Source organism: Bacillus rossius, assembly GCF_032445375.1.
Source record: "Bacillus rossius redtenbacheri isolate Brsri chromosome 9 unlocalized genomic scaffold, Brsri_v3 Brsri_v3_scf9_2, whole genome shotgun sequence".
Lineage (NCBI taxonomy): Eukaryota > Metazoa > Arthropoda > Insecta > Phasmatodea > Bacillidae > Bacillus > Bacillus rossius.
This window is the reverse complement of record NW_026962013.1, coordinates 12690494-12708880: the sequence shown is the minus strand read 5'-3', so window position 1 is coordinate 12708880 and position 18387 is coordinate 12690494. Positions and strand designations below refer to the sequence as shown.

The 18387-nt window shown below is 40.9% G+C and overlaps 1 protein-coding gene across 8 annotated transcripts in view; it reads right to left on the bottom strand.

Moving 5' to 3' along the window:
- The window catches only part of LOC134543353 (protein split ends-like), a 201515-nt gene that overhangs the window by 17500 nt on the left and 165628 nt on the right, over nucleotides 1-18387 (bottom strand). For all 8 annotated transcript variants that reach the window (XM_063388333.1, XM_063388329.1, XM_063388331.1 and 5 more), the window contains one exon: nucleotides 6392-17273. In XM_063388333.1, the coding sequence (XP_063244403.1) occupies nucleotides 6392-17273 (10882 nt within the window). The remainder of the gene's footprint in view (nucleotides 1-6391; nucleotides 17274-18387) is intronic.

The following is an 18387-nucleotide window of genomic DNA, read 5'->3' as shown; positions in this document are numbered from 1 at the left end:
TAGCACCACCCGCCACCCGTCCGCCCAGTTGGCGCCTGACGAGTGACGCGTCTTGGCTGGACGAACAGACACGGGCCGGGGGGGGGGGGGGGGGGGGGGGGGGGGGGGGGGGGGGGGGGAAGAAACAAAAAAAGACAGAATTTGTGTGTGCCTGGTCAGCGTGATCGTTGAGCAGTGCTGAGTTAACTTTCCCTCTTCGGCCGTCCTTAACGACCTTGAACAAGCAAAGAAAGTGGAGGCAATCTCCACGTGTCCATCAACATCTGGTTTTCATGACGCCAACAATATGTGTAGTTTTCTCGTGTTATTTATTCTCACAATTGTAATTGCAACATTTCAAGACGAACACTGCGGCCACAGCTCCGCAAAAAGCGCACGTATTGCTGCATCCATCTTTGATTTATGGAAACTTCCCTGTGATAGGTCCGTGAGAAACTCAGAGGATTGGTGTATTGAAGTGCTACTTACATATTCCTCCTGTGTGGCAAAAGTTTCTCTGCGTGCCAGTCTTAAGAAAGGACAAGGAACTGGAAAGAATAACTTGCCACCAAGGGGCAGAAAAAATAAAAACAAAGGGAGTAGGGAGAAGAGTGGGAGACTGCCGCTTTTCCAAAAGAGGGAGAAAGACCGCACGGCTGCACAGTGCCGTATTGTTTACGTTCCAATAAGCTGAGACACAAATCACAAAGACTTCACTGGTGCTCAGAATGATACTGATGACAAATCTATGGTGCGGCCTAAATTCGCGGGCTGCACTGTGGAATTTTATTTGCTACGAAGGTTCAGCAAGATATCCAGCCACTTGCAAGTTCCATTAGCCATAAACTGACACCACCTTTTTTGTGCGCAAAGTTATTTTAAACCTCTCGACTACGGAGGCATTACTAAATGTATAGTAGTGTTTGATGTCAAAATTCTTCATCAAAGCCTTGAAGGTCGCATTGTAGAATTATTTCCAAAGCTCCGTTTGCAGGTATGAGGGTACACATCCATCGCGCAAAATGTCTGCCATGGCCTAGGTTACATCAGCCGACTTCTTCAATTTCACAGGTCTGGCCCAAGCTAACTTGTAATATACTGTTACGATTTACCGCGGGGTTCGTAAAGGATAGCACAATTAAAGATTTTATCACAAAACAGTTTTATTTTAGGCCACTACTTATGTCACAAATAATCTTCTAAAATGGCAAATAATCAATTGCACATAAAAATAATGTTGCTTCCCCGGTCACTCGTTTCTTACAATCCACACACCTCGTGGGGCCGCACGTCTGGCGCAACTCTCGCCGCAGCACCCTCGTGGATCTCCGCCGCGGGACTCCGTCGCTGCACTCTGCCGCCGCCGATGCACTTGCCTTCGCCGAGGATCCGCCCGACGCCTCGCTCGGAACTTCGCTCGGGACTCCGCCGCGCCCGCGACACTATCGCCCGGAACTGAACTCTTCGCCCTGGAACCTTCGTCCAGGGACTTCGCCGCTTTATCGCCCGGAAACTCCGCCGCGCGAAAACTACCGACTGCAATGAACTCAACTCACTCCCTGCCCTGGAACCTTCGTCCAAGGACTTCACAACTCTGCCGCACCCGCGGCACTATCGCCCCGGAAACTTCGCCGCGGGAAAGCTCCCGCCTGAACTCTGCCTCTCAACTCCACTGATTCTGGCCGGCGTCTCGGGCACATATATATATAGGACCAGACATCTTCCAGAACTCCCACGCGCGGCTGGGGCCAGTCGCGTCATTCCGCGCCGTCCTGACGGCAGAAATCTCTCGAAACACGTGTCGGCTGCTCGCGTAACTCCGTAGCTGTCAGGTGTCAGTTACGTGTCAAAGGCAGGGCTTCGCGCGGGGAGTTGCGAGGGAAGGAGTGGGGAAAGCGACAATCCTTGTAATCTTCCAGGCGCGCGCGGCGCATCTCATGTTGCGGCGGCCGCCAGCCAGCTCTGCACCTGCACTTGTCGCGGCCTTGCTCACGTTCGTAACAATACGTTTATTACCGTCAACATGTAGTTTAATCTCTTGTTCATTCGAGAATATATCAGCTCAACAAGGTCCGCCTGGACCTTAAATCGTCAAGAACATGCACTGCAACTTTGTACAAGGTACTTGTACTACAGGAAGATATTTATATCTTGCAGAAGCATGGAGTTCGCATGAGATTCCGATTCTGCTTTTATTATTTCATTAATATGCAAATTGTTTCCTACAGAAGCGAAGCCAGCAGCAGTCTCAGATGATTCACCAATACATATACTCAAAGCTTTGACTACTTACTAGCTTTTAAAAACATTTACTATGTAAAGTTCACTGAAAATATTTGCGAGATTGTCAATATTTTTTCATTAACTTCGTCTTCATATATGCCACTTTCTGGACAATATTTCAGAAATGTGCACGAGTTAGCTCTAGCAGTTTCTTGTACCTTGCAAATCCTCAAGGAAATTGCCTTTAGATTTCATGTGAATCAACAATTCATACAGATCTGGAGTCAATTTTTTTTTTATAATCTTCTACACACACAATATTTTATGTTGAAAGGTTCAGGGTTGCTACACATTTTTGTATATGGAATTCTCCGACTTTTTCCTAGGTTTTTCAGTCTATATGGAAAATTTTCCAGACCATTACATATGATTGTAATTGTACTTGGTACGTTATTTTGGAAGTTCGTAAATTACAATTTTCTTCCAGCATAATTTGCAAAGACTATCTGATAATTTGTATAAGAGATGTTTTTTCAGAAATTTAATCTCTTTATTAGTTAGCTTAAGTACTCTTTTTAAAGAGTGTTTTACTATAAGCATTTATACTTCAAGTAGAATAAATAAATAAATTAACTGTCAAAAATGTACCATGAAATTTTAATGTTCATATATGTAGGCCCAAAACTAAACCAACAATTATAAAAAGATTAAATTTAAAAAATTCTTACACACTTCAAAGAAGTAATAATAAAGTTGCTATTTTGCAAGTTAAAAATATCAAGATATAAAATATTCGTAGAATGTACAGTATTTTAAACATTTCAAAATGCTGATAAGTCTGTACATACAACCCTATATAACAATAAAAGTAAAAAACTTTTGTTAAGCAGGTATACAAAATCAAATCATCATTCACAACATTTTAAGGCTGTTGCTTGGTAATTGAAGATATTTCATCATTTAATAGTTGGGCCCTCCGTATGAGCTGCTTCTAAAATTATTTGCTTATTCACTTACAATGCTTGATCCATATCTGGCTATAGCTAAGCTAAAATTACAGCATGCCATGGAAGTTACAAGAATTTTTCCATCTATTGCTCGTATTGATAGGTCAAAATCGCCAAAGTATCGGTCTCAATGCACATCAAAGCAAGATTGCTTATCAATTAGTCAAAATTACGGGAGTCGAAACAAGGTCTATTGTGTATTGTAGTTTGCATTTTTTGTACGTTTGCAATGTGACAAGAGTAACATATTTATACATTCAACTTACGTTAAGTCCTATATTATTATTATAATTTTTTTAAATTATTTTAAAAAATTACGTAAGTCTCCATTACAATATTATGAACATTTATTTACAGTTGGCATTTTCCATTGTTTGTAGTGTTAGCCATGCTCTAAATAAAGCCAGTTTTTGTCTTATCTAACTTCACCGTGCTGGTGATTTATTTGTGATGTATTATATTCAAGAATGTTATTAAAGAATAGCTATAAAATTATGTTCAAAGTATGTAGTTATAATAAAAGTAAAAAGGGTACTGGTGGATTTTTAGGTTTCGATAGACATTTTCATTCATTTTTCAATAATGTGAGCTGACGAGACCGTTGCAACAAGAACAGTAAATACAGAAAAACAACCACTCTGGACTACATAGTGAAACACACACAAATCCACGCATGAAATAAAACAAATAATCTGAACATGACTACATCAAAATAGTTGCAACATTTCGGGAACCAAAATCTGCACACGTCATCAGGCATAGACTTGATCATTGCTGTATTTTTTTCTGGTTAAATTCCTTTCATAAAATTCTCAGATCTGTTTAGGCATGCAACATTTATCAAGTAAGGTTGGCTTGTTCCCCATGCATTTACATATTCATCTTTCTTGTCCATTCCTGAGGTTTCTCTATAACAACTAATGTAAATCAGCAATGAGTATGTCCATGAAATTATTTTAAATATAAGGCCACTGTTCTATTCTGTAGCTATGTTACTGTTATGATTTGAACTTAATTATCAAACCTGCATAGCATTCATTACATTTTTGTATTCATACTTTCTTTTAAAAATATTTTTTTTATGCAATTATGATGTGCACATTTCAATAATATAAAAACTTCAAGGTAAAAATGTTCAATATGAATCCACAATGTCTTTAAATCAGTCAAACATATTTTTCGTGGAAGAGCTGCAATGCAATGTGGTGGTTGAGATCTTTCATAGATGCATTATCTATGCTAAATGGAAATAATATGAAATAATACAACACTCCAAATGGTATTCAACATTTACAGCAAAACCCCTTATTTGCACTTTTCATGGGGACAAAGTAAAAAAGTGTAAAAAGCGGGAAAGTGTAAATAAAGGGAAAAGTATAAAAAGGAGTACAGTTTACCTTATTTAGAATTTTTTTCCTTTTGTTTAATAGCACATACTACAATGCAGGTACAAACACACTAACAACAAATTTTACTTTAGTATTTAATCAATTATTAATTTACCACATTTGACAAAAATAAAAAAAGAATGAAAGCCAAAATGTTTTTCTGATTACATCCTAAAAAATAAATTTGAAATTTTCTTCTGCTTGCTTTTTAGGCTGTTCAAGGAGATTATTTGCCTCTCCAAATTATAAATACAGTTGCAACCGGCAGGGTTTATAACAAATACGGGCTACATACACATTGCTCACAGTAAAAAAATTTTTAAGAAAAGGCCGCAAATTGATGAATATTTACCGTCAATAGCGCGCCAAACGCGGAGAAAGGTCATTGTACTCGGTCAGCTGCTGTAACGACGCGGCGGCGCATGCGCACTCTATGATCCGCCCAGACTCATGACGCCATCAGCCGCCAACCAATAGATGCGAGCTTAGCGGAAAAAAATATAAGCTCCACCTCCCGTGTACCAATTTTATCCAGTTCTAATACCAGTTTATTGGTATACGCACCAGTTTTCTCGCTGCCGTGACATGTTCAAGTTTACGTTTATCATGATGTCTTGATACCAATAATTAATTATTTACAATCCCCAGAAATAAATGGTTAGTTTAAAAAATATGGCGTCAACTGTACAATACTTCCCAAATTATAAAAGACGTATAAAACAGTTACCAAGACACCGCTCATTTTATCTTGTGAAGTTTATGTCTCGTACCAGTATTTCGGCTAAGTTGTGACATAAATACAGTATCAGAACTTACAAGCAGCCATGTTTGTACATTCATGAGTTTACGTTTTTCCCTCGTGCATTTTAGATTGTCTCCTGCTATAATTACTCGTACTTTTACACGCCTAGGCTTAAATTATTACATGTTTAGAAATAAAAGCAACTTTTCATGTTATAAAATATGTATATTTTGCTATTTAAAATGTTCATTGCCTACTAGCTCCACGGTATTTTCTGGTTGTTTATGGTTGTTACGTGACGTAAATAGCGGGATTGATTCGATTTTTGAGACGTAATTCGCGGGAAAGTATTGTATTGGACTATATGGGAACCAAACGGGACCTGAAGAATATAGTGCAAATAACGGGAAAACGTAAATAACGGTAACGTAAATAAGGGGTTTCGCTGTAAAGGTAACCATGAATCTATACTCAATTTTAATTTTTATAGCTTTACTTTGTTAACCAGACTACACTGATTAATTAAAAATTACAAACTTGCAAGTAAATCTTCAGAGTTATTTTCAAAAAGAAAAGCTCTACAAAATAAAAAAGCTTTTAAAAAAATAACTCACATCACATATGTATTATTGAAAAATGTTATATCATTACCTACCTCCATGGATTGCTTCTTGTAGGTGGTGCCCACCTTTGCATAGTGCTGACTTCCTTGTGGTGCCTGGTTATATTTGTACATTTGGGTTTTAATTATTCTTGTATTTGGTTATTTATTTATTTTTTTGTGCCCACCATATAAGTATCACAACTGTCTGGCATTTTGCAAAAATTTTCTTGTATTTGTTTATAATTTTTTTTGGGCCCACCATAAAAGTGTCAAAACTGTCAGAATTTCCCAAATCTTAATACATAAATTAATATAAAATAAATTAATATAATCCCTATAATTATACCAAATGTATTTGGCTAGGAACGTGTATTTAAAACTAACATAAATGCTAATATTACTACCATCACTACTTCTGTACCATTTTTAATACAAGATGACAACTTACCTTCACTGCCACTGATGTTCGAGGTGGAAATTCAATCTTCTGCTTGGCATCTGGCAGCTTGCATGGCTCTACAGCTGCAGCTACAGGTGGTGATGGAGTTACCACAGCTGGAGTTGTCACAGGGATGTACTGGCCCTCTTCAGATTCCCTCATCTGCATCAGCAGGCCCGTCACAGGGTCTATCAGCGTGGTCGGTTCGCTGCTCTTTGGCGCCTCGCACGCCGGTTTGGGCAGTTCAGACTCCGGGAACAAATCTTCCTTGCCCTTTCCCGCCACCTTGGCTGGATCCATAAGATCCAGGGAATCTTTATCTTCGTCATCAGTTGACACGGCAGACCTGCCCCTGCTGCCATCATCCTCCAGCTTCTTTTTCTCGTCCTCCCCGGACTCGTAGTGAGTCTCTGAAGCTCTCCTGTGCTGGGCATGCTGCCTCTTCCCACCACGACTTGTCTTCCTGGGTTCCACCATGAACGTGGCTTGCCTCTGACCTGCTGTCTGACGAGACGACCGACGAGGCGTGAGCGACGTTACTGCTGCAGCCGCTGCTGCAGCCGATCGTGTCACGATTGCAGCACTTCGAATCACATCTTCGATAACATCATCTACAGTTGTTCTAGAGCCGTCCCTTTCCAAAAGTCGACGAGATTTACGAGTGGTCGTGGTGCTCAACAGAGATGCAGTGATGGTAGAAGCTGCAACAACAGGAACAGTGCTACTAACTGCAAGAGTGGTAGTCACGGTGGTGGTGGCTGTGGTAGCAGTGGTGGTAGTGGTGATGGTGGTGGAGGCAAGGGTAGCACTCGTAACGACAGTTGAAGTGTTGCTAACAACAACTGGAAATTCTTCGCGAGTTTCCACAACAGGTGGTGTTTTAGAACTACCATCTTTGCTTCCACAAACATTTGAACCAACCGGACTCTTGATGGTAAGAATGAGACGTGGACGACTTTTCTCTCCACCGTGGTCTACCGCCCCTTCATCCTCGGAATCGTGAAACTCGTACACATCCGCAGCAGGTTTCTTGGAAAACAGTTGTTCGTGGAATGCCACCTTGGCAACCCCCCCTCTAGCTCCTCTCCCACCTCGTCGCGGTGAGATTGGCAAATCTGAGACCTGCTTACGAGGAGAAGTTGTGCGTGTTCTGCGAGTCGCTACACCACGAGTAGAAGTCTTTCTTCTACCACCAACTCCACGACGACCTCTTCTAGAATTCCTAACCCCCACATAACTTCTCTCTTGAAGCGCGGCTGCATCCTCATCTACATCCTCATGCACTGGTTCAGGCATTGGTAATTGCTGCTCTGGTTCAGCTGTCAATAGGCTCTCATTACAGTTCTCTGCCTGTGGAGCAACAGTGTCTTCACACTTCTTTGCCTCGTCCACAGCCATCTCATCAACTAATGTAGGAGTCACCATCTCTTTCTCCACCTTATCATCTGGCATTTCAAGCGATGAAACTTCTGTATCTGCTCTCTCTTCTGGAACCTCAGGTGATGGTGCTTCAAGTTTTATTTCTTTATCTAACCTCTCATCATGTGTTTTTGAATCTTCCTGCTCAAATTTCCTAACGTCTAAAGTAGAGTTCTTCAAAGAATCAAAAACATCAGGCTGTACTTTCTCACGTGATATTGGAACTTCTGGAATGAGTTTATCTTTATCTTCAATTTTGCTATACCATGTTTTGTGAGTCAACTCTTTGCCTTTGATAATTTCATGTCCTATATCGTCACTAGAACATAAGGCATCTACTTTTTTTATTACAGAATCTAAGTTAACTTCTTTAGCAGTCCAGAAATTAGAATCAACACGAATAGCATTGCTGATGTTCAAGTTGTTAACTAGGAGACCTGCATCATTTTCTTTGTTCAACATTAGAGCATCTAAACTATCTTTCATTGCTGGAGATTCAAGCTCTCGATCAGGAGATGCAGCAAATGGATCCCTCTCTTCACGCAAACTTATAAGATGAGCTTCTGTTTCCTTGATAACTGAAACTGTTTCTATTTCCCTCTCCTTGTATGGTTCATCTGGCATATCCCCAGCACTATCCACTTCTGACCTACTATCATCAGTATTTAGTGCATGATTCATTGATTCTGAAGCTAGTATGGATGCAACAAAATCATTATCTGGTTTCATGTCACTCTCTGGTTCCGAAAAGTCTGATTCTCTAGCAATGTCACTATTTTGTTCTTCTTTAATTGTGGACATGAAACCACTATCTTCTTTAGATGAACAACTATAACCACGGCCATCTTCAGAAGAAAGACCAAATTCATTACTTTTGAAACTACTTCCATCTATATCTTTGGATATAACAGCACACACACCAGGTTTGATATCCAAATCTTTATCAGTTTCTGACTTAATTTCAACATGATCATAATCCATTTCTGGTTCCAATTTAATTTGATGGATTGGAAGTAGTTCTTTTTCTGATAGTTCATTCTTTTCATCTGCATGTTCAGATACTGATATTCCAGGAATTGTTTCCTTTGAACAAACTTCAATTTGCTCATCAGGAGTCAAACTTTCATCTTTAGTAGTGACTGCAGATTTAGCAACAGTAACATCTCCACCACTTGATGGTTTAAAACTACTGACAGTCATGTTATCAGGTTCAAGTGTCTCCTCATCAATCTTTTCTTTAGTATCTTCAAAACCACATTCCAAAACTTCCTGTCCATCATTAGCAACTGCAGTTTCTGAAACTAGCAATGGTTGTCCATCTGATGACTCTTCATCGTTCGTTGCATTCACCAAAGAGGTTTGAGGCAATTTTTCTGTTTTATCATTATAGTCCTGCAGTTTGAGATTGGTTGCTTCTTGTGGAACCGGTTGCTCAATTTGCACTGGTGGTACTATTTCTGATGAGGAACTTGCAGGTCTTGACAATTCAGACACTGATGATGCTGGAGATGATAAGTATTTAGATGGGAGAGAAGGGGATTCTGGCCGATCTGGAGAAGATTCTATATTCATAGATGACTCTGGATTTAGCTTTGGTGCCTGTGTGCTTTCAGTTTTAAGTTCAGGTTCTGGTTCAGGTTCTGGTTCTGGTTCTGGTTCAGGTTCAGGTTCAGGTTCAGGTTCAGGTTCAGGTTCAGGTTCAGGTTCTGGTTCATGATCATGTTCATATTCAGGTTCCAGTTTAGGTTCCACTATAGGCTCAGGTTCTGGTTCTGGTTCTGGTTCTGGTTCAGGTTCAGGTTCAGGTTCAGGTTCAGGTTCAGGATCATGTTCAGGTTTACATTCAGGCATCAGTTTTAGATCTGGCTCCTTTTCAGGTACTGGTACTGGAACTGGTTCTAGCGAACCTTCTAGTTCAGTTTGAGGTTCCTCAGTTTCAGGTTCTGATGCTTGTACCTGGTCTTTTGGCACAGATGATGAAAGTGAGCATTGTTCCTGAGCAGCTGATGAAATAGATAAATTAGTGTCTCTAATAACATCTTCCACAGCATTCAAATCACGTTTTTCTGATAACTGTAACATATTCAGCACACTTGGTATTGGTGCTGGCTCAGGTAAAGCCTCCACATTACTGCCAATTGTGGATGTAATGACAGAAGTAGCTTTATTCTTTTCTAGATGACAAGGTACTTGTCCATCACTTTCTAATGAAGACAGTGGTGGTGATGTTATTTGAGGTGGCGATAGGAGTGCCGTACTGTGTACCAACGGCAATTGTGGTGTCTGACTGACTTTCTCAACCTGTGTAGGAGACTTGTTTAAAACTGCACTGGCTTCATATGGCTTGACAAGATTTTGAGACTGTTGGCCATAATAAGATGGATGAAAATCTGGGGTCTTTGGAGGCCTTGAGAAATCAAAACCATCAGATGTTCTTGGTGATGAATCATCTCCTCCAAATCGCAATCCAGTATAACCATCATCTGCTTCATGGTCAGTATCTGTGTCTATCTGCAAATCAGGTTCTGACTGTGGTGTATCAGGCTTCATATCTATCAACCCTTCCACAGCTTGCCTTGTTTCTTCCTCTTCGTCTGTTGGAAGATGTCCAGCATTAGCAGCATTGTCATGATGTGGACTTTCATGAGTGTCTCCAACATAACAATCATTGAAATCAGGCCCAAAAGACTCCCCAAGAAGAGCTGCCACAGCATCCTCCGTTTCTTCTTGCGAAATTATTGCCCTAGGCTTTTCTTCATCTCCTGTCAAATCATCATCACATTTTGCCAAACCTTCAGTTTTGCTAAGGTCCTCCTTCAGAGGCTCTGGTTTAGGCTGCTCAAATTCAGAAATGCTTTTGACTGCTGTCTCATGAATTATATCATCTATTTCTACACCAAATCCTGGTATGAACTTTTCAGGCTTTTTCTTCTCATTGTTTTTCAAAGTTATTGGCAATATCTTCAAAGGAGGACTGATCATTGCTTCTCGTAATGCAGCTGGACTTGTAATATTCTCAATCATGGGCTTATTAGGAGGACTGTGAACTACATCCAAACTTGGTAGCGATGGAGAAGGCAAGTGAGGTGGCTTGCCATCTTCAAGTGATGATATGCTAAGTTTCCTATCTGGAGAAGACTTGTTCTTGTCATGGTGGTGATGGTGATGGTGCTCTCTTCGGTTCTGCTTTTCTTCTTTAGATTTCTTGCGTTTCTTCTTCTTCTCTTTTGTCTTCTCGACAACAAGTGTCTCTACACTATCATCTTCATCAGTAAATCTAAACACATCCGATTCCTTCTCAGGATTTGCATCCTCAGGTCTGATCGTAACCAATGGTGCAATAGGCGAAAGGCGGGGGTAGTCATCATGGCCTAGAAGTTTGGCTTCAAGCACTCTTCCTGCTTCTACCAAGTCCACATTGGCTATTTCTGATTCACGGATCTTTTTCTCTCGCCGTTTCTTATCTTTCTTCTTTCGATCTTTCTCAACTGAACGGGGGGCAAAACATTCCATCTGAGGAGCCAAAGTAGAGTCTGAATCTGAGCCATACACAAGAGAGACTTGCCACTTTCCCTGCAGTTTGTCTAAAGACCGACCACCATTGTCATGTGGGATAGGGCTTTGCTTCACAATACCCGGATCTGAGTCATCTGATAGAGGACCAAAGATATCTTCAATTTTTTCCTCACGCTTCAAATTACTTTCAATTTTCAGGACACCCAGCTCTGGTTTAGGTGGTCTCCTCTTTCGTGCCTTTGAAGGTTTCCCATCTCTATCATCACTATGAGATGACTTTCGCCTCTCCCGTTTGTGGCGTTTACGTTCTGCTTTCGACTTACCTTCCTCTTCTAGATTTATTAAGCCAATTTCTTCACCAGTTTTGCACAAACCATCTGTCTTAATTACACCTTCTTTATCTATTTGGAAGTTCTTTAGTCGTCTCTGTTTCTTCTTATGCTGTTTCTTTCTAGCTTCACAGTTTTTGTCCAATGCATTATTCTCAAAATACAAAAGCTTCTTTTCTAAATGTGGCATTGTAGAAGAGTTTAAGTTGGTCTGCAAAGAGCCACTGAAAAGTGACAAATTTTTATTTGGCACTCCTACACTTTTTTCAGACTGAATGGCATCCCCAAAAATATCACATTTATCTGAATCTGTTAAAATTTTCTTGAGATCTTGATTTGAAAAATCATTAAAGCCTTTAGTGAGCCTACTCTTTCCAAAATTTTTAAATTCTGAGGTTTTGTCATCAAAAAAGCCACTATTGATTACTTCATCATCCTCATCTGAAGATTCAACTGAGTTTTTATTTTTTGTTCTCGCAATAGCTTGTGTTAAGCTTATATGCTTCTCTTCTGATCTAACATGTGGTTTAGCGTCAACTTCTTCGAATTGTCTTGAGGCTTCATCATCAGATGAATCCAGTGAACATTTGTTCAACTTGTTCTTCATGTGACTCTTCTTAATGCTATGTTGCTTTTCATCTCCGAATATTTCAGTTTTGCAAGAGTCAAGAAATTTAACTACATTTTCCTCATCAGACGAGTCAATATTAGATTTAAATTTATTTTTTGAGTTGATTTTCTTGAAATTAGACTTATCATTCAAAATTTTACCAGCTTCAGAAGCAGATTTTTTTGGCATTTCTCCAAGGGAAAGTTCAGAATTCTTATTTAGCTTGTTATTTTTTGCCATATTTTTCCTAGCATGTTGTTTATCATCAAAATCTGCAAATCCCAACTCTGCTTCACTCTCTGCAGAATAGATGTCACTTATTTTTTGTGCATTTAATTTTAACCTGTTGGTGGAAATATCATCTTCAGAAGTATCTGAAATAAGTTTTGACCTGCTGCCTTTCTTGCTGAGAGGAACATGCTTACTACGGCCCATGGATTCATCATCATCATCTGCTGTCAATGACCTTCGAACAGCTACCAAGTCAGAGTCAGAATCTGATTTAACAGATGTACATGATTCTTCCTTCTTAATGCGTACCACAGGCCTGCTACATGCTTGCACAATCTTCCTTTCCTCTCTCTCCCCATCCTCTGATGAACTACTTATGACTACCTTATTGTGTCGCTTTGATTTACTAGTCTTATCACGCTCTTTTTCTCCATCAGTGTCAGAATCCTCATCCCATGAAGTTGATCGTTTCTTTTCCTCCCTTTTGGCACGAGACTGCTTCAACAAGTTGAAGTTCTCTCTCATCTTTTCTTGCCGTTTTTCCTCCTCTAACTTTTGCATATTCTTAGTTGAACGAGCTTTCACCTTGTCATACATGGAAATATAAGCTGGACCATCATCAACAATATCAAAGATGGAATGTTTCTTTGGTCCTGACAGTTCACCGCTCCCATCTTCACTTTCAGTATCTGTGTGGCCAGTTTTCTTTGAATCTTTCTTGTGGCAAGACAACTTGCTGTCACTACCAGCACCTGAATCATCCCTTTTTCTATCACGTTTCTCTCTTTCCTTTTTTTGGTTTTTACTTTTCTCATCAATGAATTCACTAATTCCAAATCCATCTTTTGAAAGCCTCTTCTTATCTTTGGTTTCTTTCTTTCCATACTTGTGCTTAGAATCCTCTTTATCTTCTATATCACTATCATCTTTCCTCTTATTCATTGTCAATTTAGGTGAAAAGTCTTTGTCATTTTGAATATCTTTGTTACTCTTAGTGATAGGTTCTCTTTGGTCTTTAGGGCTGTCTCTGTCAGATTTACTTTTCTTTTTAGATTTGTCTTTTGACTTTTCCCTATGTTGCTCTCGTCCAAACACATGCTTGTCCTCGCGGACTTTTTCTTCACCTGGTTTACTAGGTTTGTCACACTGCAGCTTAGAGCGATCACCATTGCTTTTCTTGCTGCTACTACTGCTACTCCGCCCACTGTCTTTAGAGTCTCGCCTCTCTGGTACTTTTCTGTGTTCTTGAGTTGCAGATGCAGGAGACAGTTTAAGGCGTTTGGCATCTTCAGGGACACTGTCGATACTATCTTGAGAGCTCATTCTTCGTTTACACCCAATACTTGCTGGTGTATTAGCACGGTGCTTTTGTTTCTCTTTACGCTTATCAGGATTATCACAGAATTCTTTTTCCTTTCTCCTTTCCCTGTCTTCAATTTCTTTAGGGGTACTTTCAAGTGGAGCACTTTCCCTACACTTTTCTTTGTCAATGCTATCATCTCGTTCTTTCCATCTATCTCTATCTGTATTTTCTTTCTCCACACTTTCAAGAAGTTCCTTCCTTCTATCAAGTACTTCAGCACTATCTTTTTCTTTCTTCTTTTCTCTGTCTCCATCCACACTACTTCTCCTTCGATCTTTTTCACATTCATCACGTTTCTTGTCCCTTTCAGCAAAGTCTGCCAGATCTCTCTCCTTCTTATCTTTCTCACTGTCGCGTCTTCCAGATATTGCACCAGGCTTTTTATCATCCAGCCCTTTTAACTTGCTACTGCTGCTCCTACTACAATCCTGCTCCCTACAATTACCTTCTTTCTCTTTCCTTGATGAAGATGATGAATTGCTACTAACAGAAGATGTTGAATCTTTCCTGAAAGGAGGACCAGGTTTACCAGATGAAAATTCATTTTGTTGCTTATCTCTCGCTAGACAGTTTAAGGGCACATCCTTTTTGGTTGGCGAACTTGATTTTAATTTTATGCACTGTCTCAACGACTCAAGGTTCGTACAGGCCGTTGATACAGATGTTTCACAAGTTGTGGTAGTAACAAAAACCGTACACGTAGATGCCAAAGTGTTAGTTAATACTGTTGTCGTTACGGTGCAAGCTGCCGCTACAGTAGTAACAGTGGACACGATACCTGTACACGTCACAACTGTACCAGATACTTTGGGACTACTTGTAGAAATCAAGGTGGGATTACTAGTTGCTGTAGGAATGTTTAAACAAACTGGGGCAGAGTCCGTCCTGTTTGAGCTCAAACATACTTCTTTTAAGATCTTTGGAGAGAGCTCAGAAGATTTTGGTGCAAAATGTACTCCAGTAGGTGATGTAATACCCTGCACAGGTGCTGGAGAAGAACATTTCACTCCTACCCCAGTTCCAGGAACCCTTTGAACTGTTTGAACTGGTACAGAGGGCAGCTTTTGAGCTGCTTGGGTATACAATGGAACAACACACGACACTTTGTTCAACGGCTGTGTGGAAACTGGTCCTACTAACACACTTCTTGAAGACAATGTATCTGGTGCATGCTGGGATTGTCTGTATAACCTAGGATCAGAAGAAGCAACAATAACTGTTGCATTAGACGAACCAGACTTCGAACACGTTACAAATTTTGTCACGCTAGGAGAAGAATTTGATGCACAAGAGAGAACTGGAGAAGATGGAATTGGAATCCTGCTACAGGCAACTTCAGGCGAAGGCTTCGTGCATGTAGCCGTTGTTGGCACGGTAACAGATGCACTCCTCAACACTGGTGACCGCAATGTATCCAATGAGTGAGTCGCTGTCAATGACTTCACCATGCATGTCCTGTTCATTTCGGATACAAACGACACAGTTCCTGTAGTGGTAGAAGAAGATACTGGTAAACTCTGCTTCATGCCCGCACTAGATACAGACACTAGCGTGCTGACAACTGCCGCTGTCGTCGTAGCTACAGTTGTCGTCGGCAGTACCGGTGGATGGCTTGGAAAAGGATACTGCAAGCCCTTGGCAGGAGGAAGATTCGCACCAGCCGGCCGAGGAGAAACAGCACCCACAGTCTTTGGTATATTCTGTAATTTGCCACATTGTGGCAGTAATGGTGCAGCACACACAGGGGAAACAGAAGGGTGGGAGGATTTTGTGGGTATGACTGGAGTGGTTGGAGTACCTGATGAAAAAGGTGACTTGGGGAGCTGATGAGATGGAGAATGAAGAGGTGAAAGTGTACCAAGTATCCTTTGTGGGAGCTGGGGCGCTGGACTAGGAAACGAAGTGCCCAATTTTCCAGAGACAACAGGTGGGAGTGGTGTTCCTGCAACAGATGGTGATGCCAAAGGCTTTGTGGCAGTGCTGCTAACATCAGTTTTCACCCGGAGGCCTTGAAAACGAGATGTGTATGGAACAAATTCTCGTGGTTCATACTTATCTCCTACATTCTCTAATCGTTTGCTGTCCTCATCAAACACACTACGCTTGGCCAGCACAGACTTCACTATTTCAGATGGCTGAAGGTCCGTTAAATCCTCTAGCAGTTTGTGGCGAAACCTAAATTTTTCGCTTGCCGCAGCGTCGAGTTTTGCAAGGGCATCTCCACCAGCTGCACTTAGCGCTCTCGAACCAGACCATTTTTCGTACTTCTCATCCAGTGATCGTATCCTTTCCTCAAGGGTCGGAGAGGGAGGCGAAAGTTCGGAGTCCGATGACGTTGTCGATGGGAGAGAAGGTGGTCGAGGTGGAGATGCAGGCGGAGGTGCCGTAATGGGGCTAGGTGGAGGCTGAGGAACAAGACGAGGAGACGTTGCAACAGAAGGAGGCGAAGAAAGAATACTGCTAGATGAAGTGGTTTTCGAAGTAACCCCAGATATAGAGACTGACAAACGGGGTGAGGCAGACATCACTTGCGAGGCAAACCTCGGCAAAGGAAGCGAAAGGGGACCGTCTGTTGAGAGCCTGTCTCGTGGGATTCGTCTCGGCTCCGAAGGAGGTAGCAAGTTCTCTGGTCTTTCGTCGCACAGAGGAGTACCCGGCCTACTACCATCGACACTCTCTCCACCACTGATAGTAGAAACCACTGTCGAGTCGTGGTGGTGGTGGTGGTGGTGAGAGTGTTTACCAGACCTGCAGCTCGTACGCTCTTCACTCTCGCTCGCACTACTGCCGGTCTTCCTACGCTTGCAAACAGGATGTGGAGAATATGCCTGAACGCACACCACTCTGTCCGCAGACGTATCGCGCTTAGAGGAATCTGTAGATTGTCTCCTGCTACTACAATGTTTACTACTGATGTCCGATAACCTCCGCACTTCCGAAACACTCTTACGATGGTTATGCGTAGTCACCAACAAGGAAGGTGGATTTGGATCACTATGATTTAGTCCACCGTCATAGCACTGATCTGCACCCACCCCACCCTGTCTCACTTCGTCCGCACACTCGTCACCGTCCTCCAGTTTGACCCGTTTCTTTGGCACTGCAGTAACACCATCTTCATCGCCCGAACTGGTGCACTCCAGTTGCTGCAGTAGGTGTTGAATGTGAACTCGCTCCTTCTGGAGATGCCTGATGTCCGGGGGATGGGGTCCTGGGCCGTCGCTCGCACCGCCACCGACCACGACGCTCTGGAGGGAAGGTATGACTGCCACGCTGCGACGAGACATCACTTCGGCGTCGCAGTTCACCGGCGACGGACTACTGTCCCCTCTGTCTCTCTGGCAATAGCCGTAGTCCCGCAACTCCTGCTCGTACGAGTCGTCATGGGACGCAGCGCTGCCCTGACTGAACTCATCGTAGTTCCTACCAAACAAACACACAAATTATTACTTCATAATATGATACTGCAGAACATTTCAACGAAAAACCTTTAAGTACAAACACTTTCTCATTGTTTTAATTATGAAATTTAAAAAGTGCTTAAGTAGCCTGCGTAGTGCAACAGAGAGAAACGCATACAACTAAGTTATTCTATGATTAGTAATTATGCACTTTTACACATTATGCTTACTGGAGTCACTTCTAGTAAGGAGTTAGAGGAGCAATATTTTCGTCCTGATTCACATTTACAATAAAATAAAACCAAACAAAAGAGCAAAGCCATTTAAATTAACATACAGGTTGTATGACTAATAAACCAGAAACTGTAGGATATACGTGCCTTCTTTAACTGCATTGGGCAATAAAATTCTTCAAGATCAAAACTTTAAGTCATACTCTGTAGGCAAATGAAAATTCATACATCAACATTGGCTCCCAATGTTTACCTGGAGTGTTATTTACCCAAATAAATCAAGTACAACTTTTTGAAAACTATTTTGATAAAAAAAAGTATAACGTGTAGCATTGCTGCATGGCATAATTTCCAAGCTTCAAAGTTGGTTAACCTTCAGATGATTTATGATTACATATCTTGCAAATGGTATGTCAATGTATGTTTCTGTTAGAAACTTAGTGCAATGATTACTGAAGATTTATGATTGTGATCTACAGATAAAGGTAATAACTTTTGAAAAGTCTTTCAAAGAAACTTTACACGTCAGTCAACTTCGTATTTCCATTAATTAAATACGTGGTAATTTCCGAATAAATATTAGATTTCTACATTAAAATACATCGTTTTATAAGGAAAAGATACCTACACAAAGTGCTAGGCATCTAATAGTGGGACCAAAAACATGATGCGACATTTACGCAAGAAGTTTTTTTTATCCCAATTTTGACGGCCAAAGATATAGGTGCGACGATTATGCGATAAAATAGGGTACTTCTTATAAGAAAAAATAGTTTTTTTTTTAAATTAAAATACTTTATTTTTATAAATACAAACAGCTGGATAAACAAAATATACAAATTATGCATTAATTTTTTTGGACTTATGGAAATAAAAAATTTAATTTGATTCTAAAAATATTTT